Source organism: Podarcis melisellensis, assembly GCF_964234715.1.
Source record: "Podarcis melisellensis genome assembly, chromosome: 2".
In the NCBI taxonomy this organism is placed as follows: domain Eukaryota; kingdom Metazoa; phylum Chordata; class Lepidosauria; order Squamata; family Lacertidae; genus Podarcis; species Podarcis melisellensis.
In genome coordinates this window covers 38,521,796-38,549,673 of record NC_138529.1, presented here as the reverse complement: position 1 = coordinate 38,549,673, position 27,878 = coordinate 38,521,796, and the positions used below count along the sequence as shown (strand labels likewise).

The 27,878-nt window shown below is 38.2% G+C and overlaps 1 protein-coding gene across 1 annotated transcript in view; it reads right to left on the bottom strand.

Moving 5' to 3' along the window:
• The window catches only part of COX10 (cytochrome c oxidase assembly factor heme A:farnesyltransferase COX10), a 96,366-nt gene that overhangs the window by 20,169 nt on the left and 48,319 nt on the right, over nt 1-27,878 (bottom strand). Inside the window, exon 5 of the mRNA XM_081895736.1 lies at nt 14,396-14,466. Coding sequence (XP_081751862.1) covers nt 14,396-14,466 — 71 coding nt within the window. The remainder of the gene's footprint in view (nt 1-14,395; nt 14,467-27,878) is intronic.

Genomic DNA, 27,878 nt, shown 5'->3' with positions numbered 1-27,878 from the left:
GAGGTGGAGCAACACTAACCATGACATGGTTCAAACCTAGCCATTGTCATCTTTACTTTCCCACAATTCCCATGTGGTAGGTTGGCATTAGCCTGTCTTCACACACAGATGTATCTGCTTGCCTCCACAAGGTTTGGACTAACTTGAAAATTACAATGAAGGCAGCATTCATAACAAATTAAGGCGTCACCGCAAATAATCAAATCCTGGCAATTCCTCAGTGCTGAAAGCACACAGCAACTTGCTCAGCACATCTTTTGAGGCCGTTATATTTACATCTGGAGTAATGCAAACCACATTTACTAGTATTTTCAGAAGGGATGAATAATCTAGTAATAAAAATAATAAAAGTGAAACTAAATCTGGAAGAAATATGCCTCATACCAGTAGCTGTTTTGTGGAAGACTTTTTGTTTGTTTGTTTTGAAGAAAAATAAACAAAAACCTGAAGCCCATAAACTAACTCTTGTTATAGGCACATAGTGTCAGAATTACAACAGATCAACAGCCAATCTGTGTGTGACCACCAGCCATTCAACAAATAGACCCAAAGCTTTAAATCAAAACCGTTGTAAAATTGCACATTATGTAATCATTTAATGAAGCTGTATGTGGTGCTTGTCACCTACAAAACGCTTAAACACAGATAGAGAAAAATATGTTTTCACATTCAATTACTGGTTTTAATCAGAAATTTCCTTCTTGTCTAATGAGATATATCTTCTAATTAAAAGGGAGGAAAAAAGCTATAAGCACAAGGATTACAGATTTATTGCTAAAGCTACCTTTTCTTCCTTGATGGGGGACACAGAGGCAATATCAATTACAGCCTTTAAAAGCAGGAAAGCTGGTGTCGCACTTTTTGTCACCATCTTTCCCTGGCTTTCAAGCGCTTATGAACAATCAGGAAAACTGATGATGGGATCTGCTCTCGCAAAGACACAGAATTACATTAACCAACAGTGTAATGAAGTAAAAGGGCACTCATTTAAGCAAACAAAGTGGGCATTACATGAGGAAGAAAAAATACTAATATGCATATTCACTTATTTCCCCACTCGCTCATGCAAAAAGGTTCATGACTCATGAAAAAGACTAGAGGCTGTTTGGTTTTAAAATTGAAATGCAAAACTAAATTACAGCTTTAATTGAGAACTCAGGCTTCCTCCCATCAATCCAGGGCATTGGGAGAAGGAGTTCCTCTCGGCCACTCATGCCTAAAGCCTGAGAGATGGTGCTGCCCTTGGAGGGAGGGACAAAAATAAGAAATCCTGTCAACTTTTTCCCATGAATTATTTAACTCTCTCACTACATTATAAATAAATAAATTAGGGGTATGCCTGCTCTTGGACATCTAGAGTCATATTAATCTTCTCAACATAGTAGTTGGTGCCAGGTCAAGAAGGGCAAGATGCAGCAGAAAGCCCTCTATGCAAGTTCTTGGCAGAATACTGAGCATCTCAGCTATAATATTTGGCTTCAAGCCAACAGGCGATAGTAAGACAAATAAAGAACCCCAAATCTGCCATTGTTGTAATCTGTACGGACTTTTGAGTTACTAATGTATTAAATGCAGAAGAGGTAAAACACACTTATAAAACTGATAAGAGATTGAGGACATCTAGAAAAAGTATCTCAAGAACTCTTTGATTTCTCTTTTAGGACAATGTTCCCCTTCTTTCATTGTACTTTACCAGCAACTACTTCATGCTGGCTGCAAATATTCATAACCACATGAAAAAATATTTTGGAATATATTTTGGGTTAGAGTTCAATCAGACCTTACACTGCAGGAAAAAAAATGTCATAGGCAGCCTGTGGAATACCTGAAAGTAGTGTGTGAATATATAATTTTGAAAACTGCTTGGGTGGTGGGGAGGGGGCAGGGATAATGAGGAAATTCAGAAGAATATCCCTCTAAACTATGTCTACATAACTATCTCTAAATAACTACGTCTGCTTTCGCTAAAAAAATTAAGCTGGGTTGTAAACTCCCGAAATAGTACAAACATGCAACAAAGATATTGATAATTGCATACATCCTTCTAGCTGAGAAGGGGGCTAGTTCTACCAAGTGGTAAAGTGGAGCTCCTAAAACTCCATAGGGATGCAATAAATGGCTCCATGCTTAAAAGCACTTAAGTAAGGAATTTTGACGGTCATCATAATATTTTATCTCCTGATAAAAGGATTTAACAACCAATTGTCTGAAAAGGCAGAGTTGTCTTTGATGTGCACAGGCTTAGAAAAGAAGCACTCTTGAGCTGCTAATATCTCTTTTTGTCTACATGGTAATCCAGACTCATCAGTAATAACTCGAAGGTGGTCTTGATTGATCTTGATTGTTGGAGAGAGATGGAGCATGGACAGTAGGCCGAATATCCCAACACAATGGTGCATTTCTGTTAACTAGCAGACAATTCATGGATGGCACATAACAATAAGCCAAATATGACTTAGCATGAAATCGCACATGTGCAGACTACCAAAGAGGATATTGTGGTAGCTTTACTCCTTCCCAGTCATTCGTCTGCTGTGCTGAGATAAGGAATGTCTAATGTATAGACATGTTTAGCAGGCATGTTTAAAAATTGTCTAGTATACTAATGATATAGCATCTTAAAAATAATCTGGCTAGAGAAAAATTATTAATTTAACAAAGGATACTAAACTCAACACTCAAATCTCTTAAATCAGATTTCTGACATAAAGTATTATAAATAAATCATTATGTATTATATTGGTTATTGTACAAATAGTTAACCTATGTTTCAGCAACCTATCAGTATGCATGTTTTTCAGGAAATACATTCATCAAAAACCTAGAATCTTTAAAAAAAAAAAACCCCACACAATTATTTAAATAACCTTGATTTTTTTTTTAAGTGATCCAATCTGAATGAAAAGGTTTGGAGAAGCAAACTGTCCCTTGGAGCCTCAAGATGGCATTTCTACTCCAAGCTATGTTACTTCAGTTGCCAGCAAGTCTACTTATTTGCAAAGGAATAAATATTGGCTGTGGTAAAATATCACATAGCTGTGTGAATTCACTTTTTTCGAAGCAAGAAAAGAGCTCAATGCATGGCACCCCAGCTTTGCTGTCAACAGAGAGTATAGAAGCTGTTGTTTGAAAATGTAATTGACACTGTATTTTAACCAAATTGGAGGCAATTAGCTTTCCCAGATCCTAACCAATGTGAGCTGCAGATGTTCCATCTCCTCTGCCCAGAATTAGTGACTTGAGCAGCACTATAAACAAATCAGCTAGGTTTAAAGTAGTCACTTTGTTTTCTGAAAACAGACAGGTCTATTTTTCATGCTTACATAATTCAGTGCTGGACCAATACATTTTCACGAATTTTTTTTATTAGGATAGTGAGTGAGCATAAGACTACAAAGAAATTTAAGGATTGGAATGATGGAACAGAAAGAACTGCTCTTCTAATCTGTACACCAACGTTAGCTTTCAATCCTACACCCCTCCCAAAAGCTATCACTAGAACCTATGCTACTGTATAAGGAAGCCCCAGTTCACACATGTGTGAGGTGAAAGTGTGGTGGGAATAGTAGCCTGAGGACCTTCCCTCCCCAGTACAGATAGTGTGCAGTGAACCAACCCCTTGGGCAAACTGCCAATTGTGTGATACTCCTCCTTGAAAAAGCAAGGGAAGAATCATATGAACTAGGTCTGAGTGCAGCTCAGAGCAAACCATTCTTACGTAGTCAAAATACAGAGCTATTGCATCTGTATGGTAGAAGGAAAGTGCTTCTTCTACTTTATCTCAGTGTTGGCTGAAAGTATGATCCAATGCTAAAAGACACCATCACAACCCATTTTACTTAAAGCTGAGTTTGATTGCATTACAGTGGTACCTCGGGTTAAGTACTTAATTTGTTCCGGAGGTCCGTTCTTAACCTCCTGTTCTCATCCTGAAGCAAAGTTCTTAACCTGAAGCACTATTTCTGGGTTAGCAGAGTCTGCAATCCGAAGCGTATGTAACCTGAAGCATATGTAACCCGAGGTACCACTGTACGGTATTGAAATAAGATCTGAGTGCAAATGGTTCGGAAGTTTCTCAGAAGTTTCTCAATTTTACTTCACCCCTTTTGTGTCAAAAGGAAGTCTCCCCTCCCTGCCAAAAGGATTCCTTGGGGTAGGGTGGGGGGAGTATGCCAAAGGCCAATTCTCTTCCCTCTCAGGCCCCAGGCTGCATGCTGCTTTCTGCATATTCTCTGGCAGCATGCATATGCCAGCCTTATCTTCATCCATTATTACTAACCTAACATCCTACATATACTATTTGCAAATGCATTCTCTGACTGCCTATCCTTATGTGGCCAAAATGGTACCATCCATACACATGAGGGAAATTACAGTGGGAAGACCAAGACTAGCAGAAGTACACATTGTGGGGTTTATTTTTTAAATGAAAAAAAACCTCCCCGAATCGGGGTGAGGGAGATGATCTCTAAAATAGGCCAGTGGTAACTGAGTGTACTTAGGAAGTAAAAAATGCTGACTTGACTGCTGGAGAGGGAGACAAAAATGAGGGTGAATGGAAAAATCATAGCTGCTTGGCTGAAACAAGGAACAGAAGCACTTCACCAAGAAAGTGTATAGCAGGCCCCACTTGTTACTGTAACATTATAATATTCAAAGCTGCCCATCATCTGTTTTAAATGTATAAAAATACCAATACATTATTGTTTTGGGTTTGAATGCTTCTTTCTGCTTCCCAATAGTTTTGCTTCCTCTGCTACCCTTTTCCATTTAGGTTCTAATAGTGTCTGCATACAGCACTCTAACTTTTGAAGCCAAAGGCTGGCCTATCACCATCTTCAGGTTCACAGTAATAGCTGCAGACCCTCTTAAATTCTTATGCAGAAAACCTTGAACTGAGCAGGCCATTAGAAATTCATAATGAAGGCAAACGAGCAAATAAGTTAAAACCCAAATTCCATTGCACGGACAGGAAAAGGCCCAGGGTCCCCTTTCAGCAGGATTTATAGCACAATATTCACTGTGACTTTATCAAGAAGATTCCAATAAAATGTGTGAGAGGGCTCTTTGTGTATCTTAGCCTCTGGAATGCAAACTGTGCAGCAACGGCTATTCTAGCAATGCCTAATTAAAGTGTAAGCTCTGGTATCTGACTTGCCAAGTTGATAATGTGTAAGCTGTCCCTTGTTTAAAGGCCTTATAAACTCAACCATTTATAGAAGAAATGCACTTTTTACGTGACTTACTGTAAACAGAACTCAAGGTGCAAGCCATTTACTATCCCTGGCAGTTCGGTAATGGACTTGCTGAGTGGTGTCATTTCTGAAACTACTTGGCACATGTTGAATAACGGGGCTGCTGTGGTTAAGTAAGATAAGGCCCCACTATTAAAAACAGAACTGAGTGCTAGGGAGTTGGATTGTCTTAAAACAAAATGTACAAACACAAATCTGAATAAATTTGACAGACTCCATAAGGGCTAAACACTGAGAAAATGGCAGGCTTATCCCAGAGACAAGATGTATTGCTTCACAAGGCAGGGTGGATATATTCTTTATAAAAAATAATCTGGTAGCCCATAAGAAACATCACTCTTGATGTGTTTTTCCCACTATTAGTTACACTCTGCTTTTAGATATACACCTCTGCAGTAGCAACACACCTACATTCTCATCTGAACAATGCATATAGGCAGATTTATATGGGCAGCTATGAACAAGGGCAGAAATAAAGACAATGTTCAAATGAGACAGCTTATCCTAGTTGCTTATCCCTATTTCCTTGGCTCTAGTCTTTAGTTCTTCTTGGAGGCTCCCAAAACCCACTTACAGGATATATCCTGGGGATATTGCAGGCAACAGTCTTTCTTGCCACTTGAATTCTCCCCGGTACTGAAAACACAGACAGTTCAACTGAAGTGTTTCACTATCCCTAGGAGGACCTCCTGGTGACAAATTGTCACATACTGCATTTAAGAAACAGCTCAACCATCTGGGGGGAAGGTTTGCCTCTGTAATTATTAGGACTTGACTTTCTGGAAAACTGAATTGTTTAGTGACTGTGTTTCAGCAATAAAAGTGGGCAGTGTGTTTTGCTGAAAATCCTATGGAACTATATAGTAATCTAAGCTAACAAGTATAAATAAAATGTTCTGCCAGTACTCTGTGCCTTTCTACTCCCGTACACTTTCACCACAGATGTATGTTCATCCAGATTAGATTTGCAAGGGGCTTGGATATCAAGGCCACTGGGTATTTGCATGTCTACCATACTAGCTAATTATTTTGGTTCTGTGCCACAACAGACTATACTTCCTCATGGCTAGTTCAGAAGAAAAGGACGTTGTCTGCCATTATTTCTTTTTTTTTTAAAGAAAAAAAATGGAATTGGCATAAATGGTACATCCCCAAAGGTCTGTTCATATTGGAGGTCATAATCAGAAGGATTATAGTATACAATCGCTGTACTCCTTCAAACGAACTGGGCCCTACCTCCTACTGCACAGCTGACACAGGAGGCTAAGACAACTCCATTAGGAGTGCATATCGCTACTCAGCAGTGGTCCTCAGAAGCAGATGGAGGGCTATTTACTCAAATGCACCATGACTCCTGGCTTATACATGAGCATCTGGGATGTTTCCTAACGTGATGTGATGCACAATGCACTCAAATTTATCAACTGTCCCACATGCAATTAAAGGCCCTGATAAATAATTCCATGGCAAAGGCCTCACAGCTGAATTGAAAAGCAGCAAGGCGTGAGGGGTCAAATGTTTCCGCGGGATTTCTATTTAACAAACAGAACTGCTTATAAAGGAATGTCTCTACTGTGCTGCTGCAGAGTTTTTTCACACAGCACAACCAGCTGAAACAGTGAGCTGAGTAGCTGGCAACTACTGCCGTTTCCATTTAAATAGCAATAATTTTGTATCTTGCATGGGGAATCAAAGAAATACACATACAAACACAAATCCACACCCAGCCACACACTTGTATCTTAAAAACAGTTATCAGGTTCTGTTTATGAACATAAAACAGGAACTCTCATTGACCATAAAGGATGTAATCAACACTGTGTGTGGATACATAGCTACTGCCATTCCTATTCCCTTTGGGAAAGCAAGATAGTAAGCATTACAGCAATCCATTAGTTCATCCTTTGATGTGGGTTTTATTCTCTTTAAACTGTGTTCTAGCCTTAAGGATTTTTCCTTCATTGCCTGTAAATGTAGCTATCTGAAGCAGGGGAGTGAATAAGCGTCCTGCTGCTTAAAATGCAAGGGCAACATTTTCACGAGTAATTGGACATGTCAAAATATAAAACAGCCTTATTAAAATTTCTTGTTTACAACACTCAGGCAATGCCAGCTTCCCACTCTTCAGAGGAAATGCATGGAAGAAAAGGAACTCAGCAGGAAAGAACACACTTGTTTTCATACAGTTATATTAAAAGTTGCATACCTCCAGGATAAACATTATTTGAAAAGAACACTGCTGTGGTGTCGCTTTAGAACTATGTTGTTTTCAAACGGGAACATCTCTTCCTCCCCACATCACGTTAAACAAAAGCATTTGCAACTTCAGTTCTGAGCCAGTTATCCAGTAACAAATTTTTAAGAAACCAGTAATATTTGAAACGTAAGAAGCTGCATCATATTGAATCAACACTGGTCCTTGTTGCTCAGTAATGTCCACACTGACCAGTGGTGGCTCTCTAAGATTTCAGACAATAGTATCTTCAAGCCCTACCTTTAGATGCTGGGGATTGAACTTGGAACCTTTTGCATGCAAAGAAGAACTCTACTGCTCTACTGCTCTACTACAGTCTTTTGCGAATTCACATGCATTTAAGAACTCAGCTCAAGGGCATCCCTTCAGTGTCATTGGTTCAGTCCTGTGGAGTACTCCACCAACAGACTTTTCTATTCCTCCAGGTCTATGCAGGCAATTAAGAGTACACCCTTCCACAATGATTAATTGAGATATGTTTTTAACTTTTTGATGGCTTTATTGTATTATTGCACTGTTTTGTTTTTATAGCTGTAAACCACTTAAAAACACAATTATTATTAAAGATTTTCTTGGGTTACAAAAGTACAGGTAAGTGCATTGTCTCTATTTTCAGGTCATAAAGTCTTTTCTACTGATAATTTGCTGTAAACCACTTTAATATTTTTCATGCAATAGCAATATACAATTTTTAAAATATATTATTTATATATTTTAAAAATTGTATATTGCTATTGCATAAGACTAAATTTGGGGGAGTTCATTCTGCCAATGATGTCAGTTCCACTGGCAGGCAAAAAATATCAATTTTACCATTAATTGTTATTTTCTTGTTGAATTGTTCTTCTATCCTGAAGGAGCTTCCTATAAGTGCCTAATATAGCAAATGAAACCAATGCAGATCATGAAACGAAATGAAGAGCAACAACTAAGCTTTCCTGGTTTTTGGATAGTATGAGAGTCAATTTAAGATGATAACCTTCAATCTAACATGGTTTCGAGCACTGGTCCCTTATTAAGTGTGAAAAGGCTCAGATTATATTATAACAAAATGCACAAAAATGTAATACATCATAATTTAACTACAAATAAGGGCTTCTGTTACGGTTAGAATGTAGGGTGTGCATCTTTCAAAAACGTCTGATTTGAGAAAGTTTTAAGTTTTGTTATTGCCAAATAAGTCAAAATATAACAACAAAGGAAACAAGTTGTTGGTTTTCCCCCAACAGGAATTTTAAAGTGTGTGACAGGTGAAAGGAGACATCTAGGCATGTTGAAATGATGGATAGGTGCAAAGGAGAATGCTGTGTTTACTCTGATTTCTTTTACCATCATCAAGTCAGCTTTCTGACTGTGGGGCAGGAGCTCCCCTGTCCTCCTGGCCTGGGCACTGTCATCTGCTCTGCTCCTGGATCTGATGGGCAGGGTGGGGGAGAAGGGGGTACCTATAGGGAGTGCAAGACAGGCAGAACTGCCGCCGCCACCACCACCACCGTGAAGTTGCTGCTATTCTATATAGTCAGAATCTGCAGAGGCAGACCTTGTAAAACTATGTTTTAAGAACTGTAACTTTAAGAAGTTCCTTTATTTAAAAGCATTGATAAATTGCTTAATAGTTTTTTAATCTCTTAATTTTTACTTGACCTTGCTTTGCTGTCCACCCTCTCATTCCTCGTTTCCTTGTATGGAGCAGGGCCTTAGTAGTGATTTTTTTTTTTAAAAATCACATAATACTAAAAAGTCTCCAAGTGATATTCTCTCTCTCTCTCTCTCTCTCATATACAATAAAACATGTTATAACAATGAGCAGTCTCAGTGCAGTAACATTTATAAAAACACACAGTAAAGCCCGGATTGAAGTACTGCAGCATCAGTATCATAAAGCTGTCCGGAACGACTGGAATGAATAAAAACATTTTTATCTACTGCATAATTAGAGTGAAGTTGGTGCCAGGCATGCCTTTCTTTTATCATGGAGAGTTTTCTAGAGAAGGGAGTTACAATAGAGAAGGCCTGTGTCTGTCTTTCATATGGGAAGAGGTGGCCCTTTAGGTAGTAGGGTCATGGGCTGCATAGGGCTTTGTAAGGTCAAAAGAAACACTTTAAATTAAACAATCATTTAAAAACTGGCAGCTAGAAGCAGTGTTGTGTGTTCACACCTTCCTGCTCTTGTTAATGCTCTGGCTGCTGAGTTGCCTCCAGGAAGGCTGGTGTAAATCCCAGAGCAGATCTGGGAGAGAGCAACAGGCATGTTTGAGGGGTGGTGGAAAGATGGAGAAAAAGGGGAAGTTATGGTGTGTAAGCTGAAGTCATTCTGCTCACACAATGACTTTGTTAGTTGCAATCCATACACAGCAGGGCTAGATTTGGAGCGTAAGTAAAAACACCCAAATTGCAGAATGCTCCCTGGGCATTTGGTTATATAAACAAGCTATAGCTGTTTTCAGAATCATTCACACCGAAAGAGAACTGAAGTTTTGTGAGGAGGAAGGAATATCTAGATTGAAGACCTTGAAAACTGTCACAACAGGGAAATGCAGACTGGGCTATTTCAATCTTTGGGTTGATATAGCTTATTTGAATTGGCTTTGCTCAGATAAAGTACATATGAGCACAATACCCTTTACATGCATCAATAAAATCCTATAGAAATACAACCAAAGCAAAGGGAAAGGAAGGAAAAATACCTAAAAGGGAGTTCCCTAAAACTGGAGGGTTGTTTTTTTTCTTAATAAAAAGGTATCCAGAAATTCAGGAGATGAATAAAGATGAACATCTAGAGGAAGTAAGCCCACGGCAAAGGACCCATTGTTTGCTGATTTGAAGATAGAATCAAAAGATATATAAGAAGTCAGCTGCAGATCTTCTGTACATCCATGATTTTTAGTTACCAGCTTTGCTGGCAATGGTTTTTGCTGTTAAGTAGCCTGTGTAAAATTTGTGTAAAAGAGCATTTCCTCTGTGAGTAGGTGACTTCAAGATTTATTGCACCAATGGGTTAAATAAGATGATGAGAATAGAATAGACCAAAAATTAAATTTGATATGAGTCAAATGTATCATTAAAACAAAAACACTCTTGAAGATGCTCCAGAACTCTTTTTACATGCCCCAAATATTTTTGGAATGGTGTAAGACACCAGCCTTTTAAATACAATTTGCCCATTTTTCTGCTGTTTTGATTAACACTCAGTTTAATTAGAAAAGTTTGAACCCTGGGAAAATACGTAGCAGAAGATTGCAGCTCTCAAAGTGCGTTGTTTTGGTCAGCTGGAGAAATAATGCCAGTTGACGTCTAGCTTGAAGTCTATAAGGACTTAGGCCAACATCATTCAAGGTTAAGTGACACTTTAAAGAACATTAAATTAGGTGTTGACAGTTGGATAGATAGATCGATGAGTGATTGCCTTGGAGTCCCCACAATGACCACAAAGGGCAGAGAAGAGAGTATAATAAAGTTTCAAGTTTGGTGAATATGGTTTTGACCAAATGGAATCGCCATGACTTAAATGTATGCCTCTGGAAACTTGTGTCACTGATTATTTAACCTAAATGATTGTTTGTTTTTCCTCTGTGCTTGTGATAAACATAGTCAAATAGTGTTTAGGATACAAAAACGCTGAGAAATTTTTTAATATGGAAAACTCAATCCTATGTACATACCAATGTTTCCCAAAGCAAATAGATGAACTGTGGACAAACAGACGTGCACTTAAACACTTGTGTTCATATCACTCTGGCCCAACATTGGAATTCTGTACCCTTTATGCCCTCTAGTATTTTCTGTGGTAAACACTGTTGTATATATCGAACATGTTTTTCACGTAAAGTACGGCGCTGCTCTGAATACAGCACAGATGTGGGGGAAAAGCTTTAATTTTACTTGGGGGTGAGAAAGGAGGAGGAGTTTAAAGTTTACACACACACTGACCTAAGCAAATTCAAGATACCTCCTTTCAATTGAATTTTGGCTCAGCCTAGTTTTTGGCTCACTGTGTGCTCAACAGATGTTCTCATTAGAATATTCCCCATGATGTTTTTAAAATAAAATTAACTGAACTTAGAAATCTGTAATTAGCACCATCTTACAGAACAAATCAGAACAAGTTTACCAAAGTACTCTATTTACAATGAGAGTGAGTTTACCCCCAGGGCTTGCTTTACTATTTTGTTTCAATTTTCATGTAATTTCATCCATCACTTTTTTTTCAATCCTCCAAAGATGATGGATAAAACACAGAAATAAATAGGACCAACTGTTCACAGATGCCTAAGGGAAAACATAATTTTGTTATAAATAATCCTTGGCACAAATCATGGAAATGCTATCTGAAAATTGTTTGTTGAATAGTTTATGAATATGGGCTTTAGCTTCAAGTTTGCAAATAAGGTGTAGTGCTCCCCAACCTTCGTTAAGTTGGAATCCAATCCTATACAAAACTGAACAGATATACAAACAGAAATCAAGGTTGCTTTAAGTTTCTGTTCAAACAGGAGCCCCATGGGATACTGCCTTTTATTTGCATGTATACATGGAGCAGAGAGCATGCATAAAAGGTGACACGTGTTTCAGAATTCTTCTTGTAAAACATCATAAGAAGTTTGATTCCTGCTTTATGATTTGTCATGAAGGGGAAAAAGTAGGAAATACAAACTGGTAATGATTTATACAGAATGAAAGAATGGGCATTTCAGATATATAATGTTTAGTGTGTTTTTTTCTAGGTCTAATAAAAAATAGCAAACCCAATCATCTAATTATTTTCAGAAAATATAAAGCTCAGATGTTACAGTGAAACAAAAAAATAGAAATATACAAAGGAGCTCCATCACTAAGTGTGATAAGTGGTGGTATTAGGATATGGAGAGAATGTAGGGCAAAACCCTGTTCCAGAAGGTGCCAGAAGGGGCATTTTCCCAAGCACTTCTAGCTGTTGTCATATTAGGCTGCTTTGGCTCCTGTTTGTGAGACAAGCCAAGTTGTTAAAATGACTGACATGCCCTTAGACACTCTGGGATAATGGATCTTCCCAAGGATGTCCTGTTTTTCCACAACGGTTCTAATCTGTTTGATTGTGATTCTGTGTTAGCTTCCTTTAAAAACATGCCGTGACCAATCCCTCCCTCTCCCCCGCAACTCTGTATTAACAGTATTTGGTGCAAAACGTTTTGTGTATGGACCTTCTTTGTCAATGTGAACTCTCTTAGGAGAATCTGCAATTCACAATATGGGAATTGCAATTTTTATATTAGATATATTTCATCTATCAGACATAGATGAGGGAAAAAACCACCTGTAGGGTTTTTTTACTGTGTCCATGCTGGGAACTAAAGATTTTCTGTAGGGAGTTCACAGTGACAAATTAAGCGATGCTGTTAAAAACGACATAACTTGTCTTACAAAATTATATATAGAATTTGATCTGAGTTTAAAACATGCCTGCCATGAAAGAGATTCACCCATGTTTTAATAAGGCCAATTCCCATTTTCCAATAAGCCTTTGAATGTGACATTTTTATAACATTTGAAGTCTTCTCAATATTCTTGCATTTTCCTCATAAACAGACTAGGTATTTGCCCTTAGTTATTGCTGCTGTACTGCACAACACTTAACATAGTGGTTATTATTTAAAAAATTAAGAGGTTTACAACTATAATTTTAAAAAATAAAACTATGCTTGTTGTGCTACCATCCTGTTGCAGAACCAGCAGAACTAGCAATTCTAAAAACTGCCTAGTAAGCATGGTGAGGGCAGGAGAGGACTTTCATCAAAGAAACACAGTAAAAGTAGCTAAAAATGCTACTAAACTGCATCCCAACAATATTATCTGCACTTGTAGTATATCCTGTAGTTAACTTAAATAATAATGTATTATTGATATACAACTTGAATGTTGTCTTAATGTATAAGCTGATAGAAATAATGAGCTTAAACTAAATATTGCAGTGCAGTGAGGTTCCTTTGTCAGATACTGGAACTAAACTATGCTGCATGACAGGAAGTGCTGGAACTGATAGACTAGAACAAATTTATTTCTCCAGAACGTCTTTCTACTTAGTTTTCTTTTTTGTGTGCATGTTATTTTGTAATGTAATTTTTACAATGAACATAATAATTTATCATTTTTAATGTCTGACCTTCAATTTAGATGGAAAGCTGTTAATCATGAATTTCAATTAACATTCATTTTAAATAAATAAATAAATAAATAAATAAATAAATACATCCAAATTCTACGTCAAGGAAACATGGCCTCTTTGTCTGAAACAGATTAAACAAACTAGAAAAAAACATATTTAAGTCCATGCAAGTTATTCTGACTGCAATGCAGGCTTTGGAATTCTTGGCAAGAAATGTGGTGGTAGAAGGTGGGCAAGGTGGGAAGTAATGGTGGGCAAGTGACCTGTCATGTATCAAACTCACAAGTTCCATCCTGTCCCTTTTGCTCAAAGGAAAATCAAATAGAAGGCTAACTTGGACCTTTTAAAGACTTTAGAAATGTTTGTTGTTCTTTTTAAAGAATTATTGTGGGAGATCCAGAATGATTTTCTTGGCAGAGCCACTCGCTTCTAAAAATACGGTACATGCTTCACAATTGTCTATGATATTACACAGGAACACCTGGAATCTTACGATTCTTAATTTCTACATCTATAAAAGCCCTTGCTGAATATGATGAGAGGGCAAGCCAATATGTTTTCCATGTGGCATTGTAAGCTTTCAGAATCTTCAAAGCACAAAACGGCAACGCTTTCACAGTCTTTTGTTCTGAAGTTGACATATTTGCTTATCTAAACATAAGGAAGGGCAGTAAGCTGGGAAATATATAAAAAGAACAATGAGATTTATTACTCATTTTCGAGAGCAGGTGTGTGCAGCCTTACCTGATTTGTCCTCGCACCAGGGGTCTGTTTTTTGTCCTGTTCATATTAGAGTCAAAAGGAACCTCAAAGAACTGCCAAAAAAAGAGAAAGGGAAAGAAGAAAGATGACTTTAAGGGATGCAAGAGACCATTCGAGCTAAAGAACAGGCTGTTTTTGCAGGTGCTTTGGTCTTAATTTCAGAAAATTCCCAAGCACAACTGAAACAGCAAATTTTACATTGATTTTGAAAGCAAGTCTACATTAAAATTTTTGGCTTTTCCTTAAAAAAGGGGGGGGGACCCTGCCCGTAGGACAAACATAATTTAAACAGGTCCTTCAAGTTCTATCTTTGACAAGTTTGGCAAGACTTTGATGATGCATGTATATTATGAAAACAACCGTCTTCTTCCTTCTGTCCCCCACCTTTTCTTAAAAAAAATATCACTGAACAAACAATCCTTGCTAATCACATGCTCCTACTTTTAAAGATTAATGTTATAAATGTTTTCAAGATCACCCAACTTTGGAAACTTATGACCCACCCTACAATCAATCAATTCCGACAACTGCAAATGCATGCAATAGAGTGCACGGATAGCAGTTAAAAAAGAAGCCATGTGGAATTATTTAACATGGCAGCTCAATGGAACTTTAAACACTGCCTGTCGGATAAGTTTTGTGGTACAGTGAGTCCCTCCAATACCACCCTTATAAAGCAAGACACAGCACTACAGAGACTGGCGTTTTATTCAAACATGTAAATCACACAGAGGTAATCAGTAACGTATTCAGTAACTGCCAAACTTCAGTGAACGGCAACCTCTTTTCATGAAACTAAGTATTTATATGAGCTTCTAGTATGACTTTGTGACCAATTCCAGTCATAGAAAGGATCTAAAGCAAGACATAGAATCACATTCTCCACTGCCTGCAAACAGCTGAAGGCACGGTCTACTTTTGCAGTACGCAGCTGTCAACAGCTGCTGACAGCAGCAAACATCAGCTAGTCACTGCCACCAAGTGTCTTCTTTCCCTATGCACAACAATACACAGTCTTTTTAAATGAGTCAACTGGGACAGCAGGGCAAGTGGAATTGCAGAATCAACAGCACTAACTTGTGACAGCCAGACATGGGGCAGTGGGCAAGGTGTGTGTGGGGGGGGGGGGAGCAGGGCCTAGACATGTAGTGGGGGTAGAGGGAATTTCAAAATGTCTCAACACATTCCTAGTTATATTTATAAACCATCTTGCTTTCATCACAGAACTTAAGGCAGAGTACACGTGGTTCCCACATGGTCACCCATCCATGCGCTGGCCGGACCCAGACATGCATAGCTTCAGCACGTACAGCATATCTTCCTCAGGGGTTCGGCTTGCTCTTTGCTGGGATCCTGTTTGTTTTTATGAAATGCCTTTTGTGTCACAGATTTTGAAAAATAAGAACTAAACATGTTCCATGGTTACTTCTAAAGTAACCAGGTTGTCTTTCTGTGCATTTTTTACCCCACTGTCAAGCTGTTGAGATAGGAGTCTGCGAGAGATAAGCATCTTTTATATTTATTAACTATAGCTTGCAACTATAGCTTGCAAGCAACTCCCAGGAAGAATAAAAAGGTGAGCATACATAAAATTAGAAGTTGCCTATGTTGGTTAGGGCAAAACAGAAGTCACTTCATGTTTTCCCACCCATATTGTGACAGACAGTATTCACCTGAAGGTGATAGCAGAAAACAGAAAGATTGGGAGGAGAAAAGAATAATTAAATGTGACAGCAAGTTACAAGGGAAGGGTGGCAGAAGAACCAGCTGTCCTGTAGCTTTGAAGTATATAAAGATTTAGGAAATTTGTATTAAATGCATATCAGCATCCAGGCCTTTTCACAATAGTGTGTGTGTGTGTTGTTTGTGTATCTAAAATAGTCAACACAAGCACTTTTGATGCAAGTATGTCAGCAAGACACCAGTTGTCATACTTTCCACATTTCCCCCAGATGTTCAGAGGAGGGGGAATCTCATTTCCCTTTAAAAATGTGTCTCAAATACCATTCATCTGTAGATCAAGGCAGGGGGTAACACTCAGTTTTAGTTTATCTCATTGCAGCCTGCAGAGTTTTGCTTGTTTTAGCAAACAACAAATTCAGTAAGAAGAAACCTGGATAAATAAATATTTTAGCTGCTCACAAGAGGCCGTTTCCTCAGGAAGTCTGAATGCATCACTTCATTTGGCTGAAAGAGAATATTGTCTTTCCTACATTTTTGGCAATCTAGACACCAGGAGGACAGGCGCAGGGTTAAATCTACAGCAACAGAACACCACCAAGTGACATAACTTGGCAGTGATTTTGAGACCATACACAACATTTTAAATCAGTAGAGATAAATATTTAAAACATGATGCTGAGAAAAACCACATAAAATAGGACTCTGTGGTCGATTTCTGTTGCAGATCATTCCCCTTACATAGCTTTCATCAAATTGACAAAGTAATTACATTCTGTGGTCCTCAAAGTGTGAGATCAACTGTCATATTGCTGTTTAGTGTTATGTAGAATCATATGTTTCTCATCAGTTCTCTTTGCAATGGCCTTCACTTGTTATGTTTACCAAAGCATTAAGACAGTTTGAAAATGTCAACTTTCACCATGCAAATACAAAATTGATGTTTGAGTATCAATCAGCTTTAGGTAACAGGCAAAAAACCCCTCTAGTAAGTGATTATCAACTGAAGAGTAATGACTCTGACACAGATCAAGATATACTGGACCACACTAGCCTTACTACCACAATTTTCTTTTTGCTGTTTTCCTTTGACTGAAAGTCAGTTCGAAAAGTCTCTAAAGGAAGAAGTACATGGATATATTAAACACACACACACACACACAGAGAGAGAGAGAGAGAGAGAGAGAGAGAGAGGAAGAAAGAGAGAGGGGAAGAAAGAGAGACGGAAGGTGAGAAAAAGGAAGAGTTATTATAAACAATACATGGGTTGCATGTTACAGGTTGAGGTTAAAAGGCTGAAGATAACTGCTCTAATTGAATACAGAGAACTGCCTTTTGGTAAATAAACTGTTAACCATGTAAATGGAAAGTGTGCACGCAGCTGATAAATGTTTTGTGACATTTAGATTTTTTTAATGCAAGTAATGACACCAACAATGTCTTTACAAAATCCTGAAAAAACTGTTTTCTATGTATTTTTTTTTTTTTTTAGAGGAACAATATTTTCCTACCACCATCCAGGTGTAAGGTAGCGGTTGAAATTGGCATCTGTCTTTCTCAGGAGACAAGGAGGAGCATGCCTTTGGGGTGAAGTCAAACTGTTGGAAGGTTACAGCGCCTGTTAAGGCTGTAGGGATGTGATTGTTTAACATAAGCTAATGAAGTAAAAAGATGTCCAGTTTCTGTATTAGGTGGTTGTGGAATCAAAATAAGCCAGGAAAACCCACCAGATAATTGAATGTTACCTCTGAAAAAAAGTTTTGATTTCAGAGTTAATCACTTCTGCTAAGCAATTGGCAGCCAGGCACTTAATTAAGACTGTGTGGGCAACAGAAGAGGGAAGAGAGAGCTATGTAAAGTACTTCTATGTAGGGAAAGAAGTGTGAAAACTGAATATAGATTGTTGCAATCAATGATCAAGTATGTGCATTCATAGCATATACTACATGCTGGCTTCCTTGTACATATACAATGAATGAGTAAACTGTGCAACTGTCCCAAGCAATATTTCACATTATTCCTCTAAGAAAGTGCTTTCCATATAAGTGAAACTGCATAGAAAGCAAAGATATAGCTGGTGTGACTGTCCTCAAAGTCTGTTCCCAGAACACTCCAGCATAAACTAGTGATAATGTGAATTCACAGGGAAGATGATAACTTTACTCAGAACAGCCCAAGGTCACCAAAGCTGTTCAAACGGTACATTGTTTGCTTTTACTATTGTGTACAATTGGCTACCACGCTTTTCCAAATATCTAAAGAACTAAAGTTAGAAAATAACTCTTCTATATTAAAAGACATGTTCAGTTCACGTCGATGCATAGCTTCTCAATTCACTATTGCAAGGGTATGATATGAAAAAAAAAAATTAACGTCTCATTTGCAATTATCTTTCTTCCAGTTTTGAAAAAAAGGAATTGAGCAACCAGAACAATCACAGACTTTGAAAACCATCCTTGATGTAAACTCATTCAGGCTGGAACCCCAGATTGGGTGAGAAAATGGTTTGTAAGAATGGATAGTAAAACAGGACACAGAAAAAGCTTTACTGGAAGGATCAGCAACATGGTGCCTTTGGGTGCATATGTACCAAGAGAAGCCTTCCCTGACATCCACAGGAACCACTTACCTGTTGCCCCGATTGAAATTAAACTGAAGGAAACCTTTTATTGTAGCCAATAGCGAAGGCTAAGGTGTGTGCTTGGTTATAGTGTATGTGCGGTGCCCATGACAATTTATCCAGTTTGCAACTGTACCCATGAACCCTGATTCCTACTTTACTAAGAAAACATTAAGGATATTTTATGCTTCCTGAAACAGAAAGAGTGCATTTTGGAAATTCTGCTTTGTAATCCTAGTTTGGCAAAGTACCAGTCACTTTTTATTATTAACTTTGTGGACCAGAATATTTTCTGTTATAATTCTGAAACAAATATTGATTCAGAAAGGACTACTATTAAAACCTACTCTAAAAATTAACAAATGCCAATGTCAATAATTTTTCTAAAAAAACAAATCTTTATTCTCTGAGACACAGGGATATTTGTTTTAGTGTTTAAAAAGAGGATCTCCAAAATAATAAATTATAGTTTAAAACTACAATTGTAAAACCTTAATCCTTGGTTTAAACTGACTAACTCAATAGTTTTCTGTCCTCTCTCTTTCAGAGAGTGAAATAATTCTCTCTGCATTCTATGCTCAGACTTGAAGTGTCAAAATGGCACCACCCAACCACAAGAGGGAGAGCTGAGGAAGACCCAGGGTTTATATAAGTATTTATTTCTCACCTGCCTTTTACCACAAGGTTCTAGTAGGTATGTAATTTGAAATAATATTTCCCTCTGAAAATTTTATCTGCACAGTCATGTTTATACAATTCAATACTTTCTCCCAAAACTTAGTAAGCAAATGACATGGTCAACAAAAACATGAAAACTCCACATTTTCTCATGTTCCAAAAACAATAGAATAATCTGGTGGAGCTCTGTTGACCCTGTATACCATTAATAGTTAATTCTTTCTATCTATCAGAGAGCAGAGCCAAAGTAAATCTAGAAACATCCCACACAATTTTAACAGAAGAAAGGCTTGGGAGCCTTTGGGGAGTACGGTAAAGGGAGGAGATCTTTTGATTTCAGAAAGGGCACATAGCACCTGCCTGTCTTGAAGATGTGAACATGAAGCAGAACAAATGGGATTAGAAGCTGTTCTTTTGGAATCTTATAGGCAGCTAAAAACATATTGCCCCATGAATCTTGATTGCTATTTACAGATCCCTTCATAATTTCCCACTTCAGATTAGTGTTAAATTAAAAACAAGACCACACTATGTTATTCTGTAAAACAGTGTCACATTGCTAATTTTGGGCACAGCAGATGCTTGTTCACTTGAGCTACAAAGCCAGGTAGTCACATTCTGAAGATGATAATAGCTACAAAAAGTGTTGATACTGTCAATTCAAAAGGAAATGCTCTCATATAGGAGTACTGAAAAAGTCACAGACTTTAATTAACACATTTTCTGTCCCAGAAGCATATTGATATTCACTGTGGCCTCAGCTTTTACAAAATTCAAGGAATCACAACCTGCTATTTTGCCAACAGTAAGATCAGTAACACCTAACTCATTGCATGCTATGACTTTGTGGTTGTCGCATCTTGCTTTATCAGCCTAAAATGTCAAAATAAGGGACAAGCAGGGCCTCGTGCCTACAGTAAGGGACATAAATTAAATTCTACAACATACTGTTCAATAATAAATAATAAAAACTGCAACAACTTTACATAGATGCAGATCAATCCCTTCTACAAAAGAGGCATATGCATTTATTTTCCTGGCAGGCAGATCAAGCCCTGCTTTGGTCTCCACCTCTATGTTTTGTTCATTATAAGGTATATTTTGATTACATGGGGCAGAAGGAAATTAAATAAAGAAAAACGCCATGCAAATAAAAGGAACAGTTAGAAGCCATTTCCTTTCCCAAATTATCTAATTGCTTTCAACAGAGTGGCTAACTTTACAAGTCAACACACCTGTACACATATACTGCATTTTTCACTTCATAACTCAAGTGTTCTACAGCAGCTGGGGGGCTTATTTCTCTCTTAAACGTATGGGTCACACCACTTCACTGGAACTGGCCAAAAAAGGCAAACTCCATCAACTGAGACCTCATCTGTTTTAACCGTCTCTGCTGTCACCATGCAGTAGCATCTTGCAACTATCAGATCTATATCAAGCCATAAGGAAGACAGACATGCTGACGATTATTTCAACAACTCTGAAATGTCAAAGTGATATGGCTGGAATTCAACAGGGCCTTTAAACTAATGGTCATGACAGAAACAAAACAGGGACTGCCCAGAAAGTATGTGACAGTTAAAACTACTTTTCACTCTACCAGCACATAAGGAAATCTGTACAGCTCCTGTGACACATATTCAGTACCCCATTATAAAGCCTGCAAGGTATAAATATTAATTAGAGGTAAAGCGTGCCTTTTTAGTGACACAGAAGTATACTGAACATGAATAAAAGTAGTATACAGTGGTACCTTGGATTACAGACGTTTCAGGTTACAGACTCCGCTAATCCAGAAATAGTACCTTGGGTTAAGAACTTTGCTTCAGAATGAGAACAGAAATCGCGCTGTGGCAGCGCTGCGGCAGTGGGAGGCCCCATTAGCTAAAGTGGTACCTCAGGTTAAGAACAGTTTCAGGTTAAGAATGCCAGAACGAATGAAGTTCTTAACCCGAGGTACCACTGTACTGAACATGAATAAAAGATCTATATGTTTTCTAAACCATGCAGAGTCCAATAGGAGGTCATGTGAAGATAAAGAAATGTACCTATTGGCACTCTGTAACAGTGTTTAAATGATTGCTTCTCCAGCAAAAGCAAAGGAGTGTGGCAAAACATTTTTGCTAATACTCCATTCTCCCCTTGTCACAAAATGTCAAGCTTTGCTATATTCTCACCTCCCCAATGTGTGACTTAATTAATGACCTCACAGATGCTCAATAAGATAGAAGGCTACAGATTCACAGTTATGCCATGTTTAGATATATTTGTGGCATTAATATAAACTGTGATGAAAGGATTAATGTCTCAATTAGGATAACTTGCAGATTAAATTAATGTGTGCTGGGGCAGAGGGAAACAGTTTTCTATTAACCAGACAAAGATCCACAACATTTTACCAAATAAGGAGCATTCTGGAGGAAGAACAGGGAGAACACAGGGGTCACTCTTGTACCAAGTTCAGATGCTATTTCTGTTTTTCTGCTACGTACTTTAAACGCAAATGGTAAATCTGAGTTCCTGGGAAGACATGGGATTCTATTCAGTGTTAGTTATACTCAAAGTATACCTATTTAAATTAATTTACATAACTAACACAGTTCCATTAATTTAAATAGCTCTAAATGGATACAAGCCATGATTTCCCCCAATAAGTATGTGTAGTGAAATATTTCCCTTCATGGATCACTGCCTTGCCGTGGCGAAGGGGCTTGAAGAACTCAGAGAAGCTATGAACTATGCCAAGCAGGGCACCCAAGATGAACAGGTCATAGTGGAGAGTTTTGACCAAACGTGATCCACCTGGAGGAGGAACCGGCAAGCCACTCGAGTATCCTTGCCAAGAAAACTCCATGGACAAAGACAACACGCATATAAAAGTTATGACGCTGAAAGATGAGCCCCTCAGGTCGGAAGGCGTCCAACATGCTACTGGGGAAGAGCGGATGACAAGTACAAGTAGATCCAGAGCTGATGAAGCGGCTGGGTTAAAGCTGAAAGGACGCTCAGTTTCGGATATGCCTGGAAGCGAAAGGAAAGTCCAATGCTGTAAAGAAAAATATTGCATAGGAACCTGGAATGTAAGAACTATGAACCTGGGTAAGTTGGATGTGGTCAAAAATGAGATGGCAAGAATAAATATTGACATCCTGGGCATCAGTTAACTAAAATGGACGGGAATGGGCGAATTCAGTTCGGATGACCATCATATCTACTACTGTGGGCAAGAAACCCGCAAAAGAAATGGAGTGGCCCTCATAGTCAACAAAAGAGTGGTGAAAGCTGTACTGGGATGCAATCTCAAAAATGATAGAATGATCTCGATACGAATCCAAGACAGACCTTTTAACGTAACAGTAATCCAAGTTTATGCACCAACTACTGGTGCTGAAGAAACTGAAATTGACCAATTCTATGAAGACTTACAACACCTTATAGAAGTGACACCAAAGAAGGATGTTCTTCTCATTATAGGGGATTGGAATGCTAAAGTAGGGAATCAAGAGATAAAAGGAACAACTGGCAAGTTTGGCCTTGGAGATCAAAACGAAGCAGGGCAAAGACTAATAGAGTTCTGCCAAGAGAACAAGCTGGTCATCACAAACACTCTTTTCCAATAACACTCTACACATGGACATCACCAGATGGGTAGCATCAAAATCAGATTGATTATATTTTCTGCAGCCAAAGATGAAGAAGCTCTATACAGTCAGCAAAAACAAGACCTGGAGCTGACTGTGGCTCAGATCATCAGCTTCTTATAGCAAAATTCAAGCTTAAACTGAAGAAAGTAGGAAAAACCACTGGGCCGGTAAGATACAATCTAAATCAAATCCCTTATGAATACACAGTGGAAGTGAGGAACAGGTTTAAGGATTTAGATTTGCTGGACAGAGTGCCTGAAGAACTATGGATGGAGGCTCATAACATTATACAGGAGGCAGCAACGAAAACCATCCCAATGAAAAGGAAATGCAAGAAAGCAAAGTGGCTGTCCAATGAAGCCTTACAAATAGCGGGGGAGAGAAGGCAAGCAAAATGTGAGGGAGATAGAGAAAGATACAGGAAATTGAATGCAGATTTCCAAAAAACAGCAAGGAGAGACAAGAAGGCCTTCTTAAACGAGCAATGCAAAGAAATAGAGGAAAACAACAGAATGGGAAGAACCAGAGATCTGTTCAAGAAAATTGGAGATATGAAAGGAACATTTCGTTCAAAGATTACCATAATAAAGGACAAAAGTGGTAAGGACCTAACAGAAGCAGAAGACATCAAGAAGAGGTGGCAAGAATACACAGAGGAATTATACCAGAAAGATATGGATGTCTCATACACCCCAGGTAGTGTGGTTGCTAACCTTGAGCCAGACATCCTGGAGAGTGAAGTCAAATGGGCCTTAGAAAGCACTGCAAATAACAAGGCCAGTGGAAGTGATGGTATTCCAGCTGAACTATTTAAAATTTTAAAAGATGATGCTGTTAAGGTGCTACACTCAATATGCCAGCAAGTTTGGAAATCTCAGCAGTGGCCAGAGGATTGGAGATCAGTCTACATCCCAATGCCAAAGAAGGGCAGTGCCAAATAATGCTCCAACTACCGCACAATTGCACTCATTTCACACGCTAGCAAGGTTATGCTTAAAATTCTACAAGGAAGGGCTCAAGCAGTATGTGGACTGAGAACTCCCAGAAGTGCAAGCTGGAATTAGAAGAGGCAGAGGAACCACAGACCAAATTGCAAACATGTGCTGGATTATGGAGAAAGCTAGAGAGTTCCAGAAAGACATCTACTTCTGCTTCATTGACTATGCAAAAGCCTTTGACTGTGTCGACCACAGCAAACTATGGCAAGTTCTTAAAGAAATGGGAGTGCCTGATCACTTCATCTGTCTCCCGAGAAAGCTCTATGTGGGACAAGAAGCTACAGTTAGAACTGGATATGGAACAACTGATTGGTTCAAAATTGGGAAAGGAGTACGACAAGGCTGTATATTGTCTCCCTGCTTATTTAACTAATATGCAGAATTCATCATGCGAAAGGCTGGGCTGGATGAATCCCTAGCCGGAATTAAGATTGCTGGAAGAAATATCAACAACCTCAGATATGCAGATGACACAACCTTGATGGCAGAAAGTGAGGAGGAATTAAAGAACCTTTTATTGAGGGTGAAAGAGGAGAGCGCAAAATATGGTCTGAAGCTCAACATCAAAAAAACGAAGATCATGGCCACTGGTCCCATCACCTCCTGGCAAATAGAAGGGGAAGAAATGAAGGCAGTGAGAGATTTTACTTTCTTGGGCTCCATGATCACTGCAGATGGTGACAGCAGCCACGAAATTAAGAGACACCTACTTCTTGGGAGGAAAGCAATGACGAACCTAAACAGCATCTTAAAAAGTAGAGACATCACCTTACCAACAAAGGTCCGTATAGTAAAAACTATGGTTTTCTCAGTAGTGATATATGGAAGTGAGAGCTGGACCATAAAGAAGGCTGATTGCTGAAGAATTGATGCTTTTGAATTATGGTGCTGGAGGAGACTCTTGAGACTCTTTCCCAATGAACTTTGAGGGGTGAGCTGGAGTGGAAAAGAGACTGCTGAGCTCTTGATCAGAGAGTGGCTCTGCTAATTTTTTTAAAAAAGCAAATTATTTCCCTATGATACCATCTTCTTATTTTTAATTGCCCTTTTGACTGAATATTTAGTCCAGCAAAGCGTGTGTTTTTTGTTCAAACTTCCAAAAACTTTTGTGGGAGGAAAACTGCACAAAGCACGTATTGAAAGTCAGAGATATCCCACAAAAGTACTATCAGATACCATCTCTATATAGTTAAGTCCATGCACAGTAACACAATAATGCTGAATAAATTTTCATTTTTTTAGTTTAATTTGTCAAACATGTCCCTAGTGTCAGATTAGTACTTTATTTTCCAAAGGTAAATGGATTTAAGCTGCAATCCTATAAACACTTGCCTGAGGGTAAGTCCCAAAGAACACAATAATGGGGCTTATTACTGAGAAGACATGAACAAGACTGCGCTCCAAAATTACTTTTTCCACATATTCTACTTCAGGATCTTGTCCATAATTGTTCATCCAGCTTCCTATCAGTTTGGTGTCATTAAAATATGGAGAACATTAAATCACCACAGCTCATTTCCTCATGAAGTTAGAAACCTCAATACCAATCAGTACAAACTACTCGACTGTATTAATATGCAAATGTATTCTCATTGCATCCACACGGAGTTGATACTTTCTGCTACTTTTATATTTTATGTTAACTGTATTATTAACAGAACAATTTTAGATTTCAGATGGAATAGACTGACATAGGCTAAGCTGATAATTAAAGAATATTATAGTTGCACATGCCTGAGCATGCCAAAATAACAGCAGGCAATTTACATATGTAGAAAAGCTTGTATACTTTTTACATGCTGAAATTTGACAATGAACTTGCTCTGGCTGAAATGAAGGGTTGACTGAAAATGATTTCTTTCTATTAACCTATGTTGTACAATAGGGTTTTTCCATATAATTTTTCTAGACATACCTATTTAAATTACTGAACATTAATGCAGCCATTTTATCTGTTAAGCAACATGTTAACTGTTGGAAAACCAGGCAATGAAAAGCTACATACTCCCTTAGAGATTACTATAATTCAACCAATAAAAAGCCTGAAACATAAACCAAGGTGTAAAGTGACACTGGCATTTATTAATATTTAGTGCACCTCAAAGCAAGCAGAGAGCGGAAATATGGTCCAACAGTTCCAAGGCAGAACATAGCAGGAAAAATAAATTTGATTTACAACAATCCCTACCTTTTAAAAATAATAATAAAAGCAGACTGTAGGCCCTTTCCCTTTAAAATATTTAATAGCTGATATCATTAGGAGAGTCTCAAATCACATTTTTAACATATGGGAACTTGAGGAAACTATCATCTGCAATCCATAGTTTAATGGATGATATTATTTTAACTACCTTCCTCCATTTCAAAAGCCATTCAGATGGCTTTTGAAAAAGTATGATGTGCATTTTTCAGTGGGGTTTTCCCCATTTCTACCATGAAGCAAGATCTAAACGTTTTCACATTCTCTTCCTCAGGCATCTGTGCTTCTCAAGAGCCAAGATGTTTAGTTTCTTATAATCTAAGACACTACAATGCTTGAAAGCTGACACCATCATCCATGGCATCTTAATCATCCTCCTTTTTAAAACTCTCCAAGGAGTAAACTTAAAAGCAGCATCTCATCTTCACTTTAAAGGGAACCAACAGAAAATTTTAATTAACTTGAAATCTTTGCAGAAAACGTAGCAGACCCTTCTCTTTGAAACACAGACATCAGAAGTGAATGAAAGCAAAAGTTGTTGTGTGCCTGCTACTAAATTTGATTCAATGATCTTGACACAAATGAACATAGGAAACATTTCCATGATTTAGGAAGGTTATTTTGTACAGACTGCTACTGAATGAATGTAGAATTTCTGCACACTCCCTTTCCTATTAAATTCTGAAAGAAAGCCTATGATTAACACCACATTTGGCTCACTTCATTTAGGATGCCGTTAGGCTTATAAGCTAAAAAAATCAAGAAGAACAAAAGGAGAGAAGAAGGAAGAGGAGAGTAGGGAGATTAGTTTTGCAATGCCAGAACATAATACTGGATTGTAAACAGGCATTTATATAATAGTACACCAAGCTGTTTCCACCTCTTGCTTGGACATAAGTGGCTCTTCTTCCTATGGCCAATGACAGGGGCTACAGTTTTTCCACACAAAATAGTAGACCTGCAACTTACATGGGGGTTATGTTCTGGGGTTAGTGCATAAAGCGAAAATTGCATATTGGCAAAGCACATATAGTGCAATGGTGGGTAAGATCACCAAAGTCTTTCCCCCCAAACACCTGCTTCCATTTATTAATTAATTAATTTATTTAGCTGAATGTCCACAAGTTAAACATAAATTGTGGGTCAACTTTACTTCAATCCCAGGGCAACTGATAGAGCAATGATCTTTTTCACATTTCCTTGCAGCTGCTCCTTCTGTAGCAGATGGCTCGTGTTTCTCTTGTGGTGATCTTCCTGAAAGGTGTGGGAGATGCAACCATCCAATGCCTTTGCAACTCTGACCAGTGGTAGAGGCATAAAATTAGTGCCAATGGATCAATACTTGAAAGGAAAAAATGGAGAAGATTTCTGTTTTATTTCATAGTTCCTATAGATTTAATGGAGTAGGTGTAAAATCTCCCTTGTTCAAGTTAGCTAGTAGGTAAATTGTACTGCTCCAAGTCATTATGAAGATAACTGAACTAAACAAAATAGGTCTCACTTTTCTCTCATCTTCATTATGTCAGAAATGCAAGCTGACAACTTCACAGAGACTCATTTGTTAACACATGCATACAAACCTGTTGCTGGGGATCTGAAAGCTGCCAAGATGTGTTTGTAATTCCAGCATTGCTGAAATCCC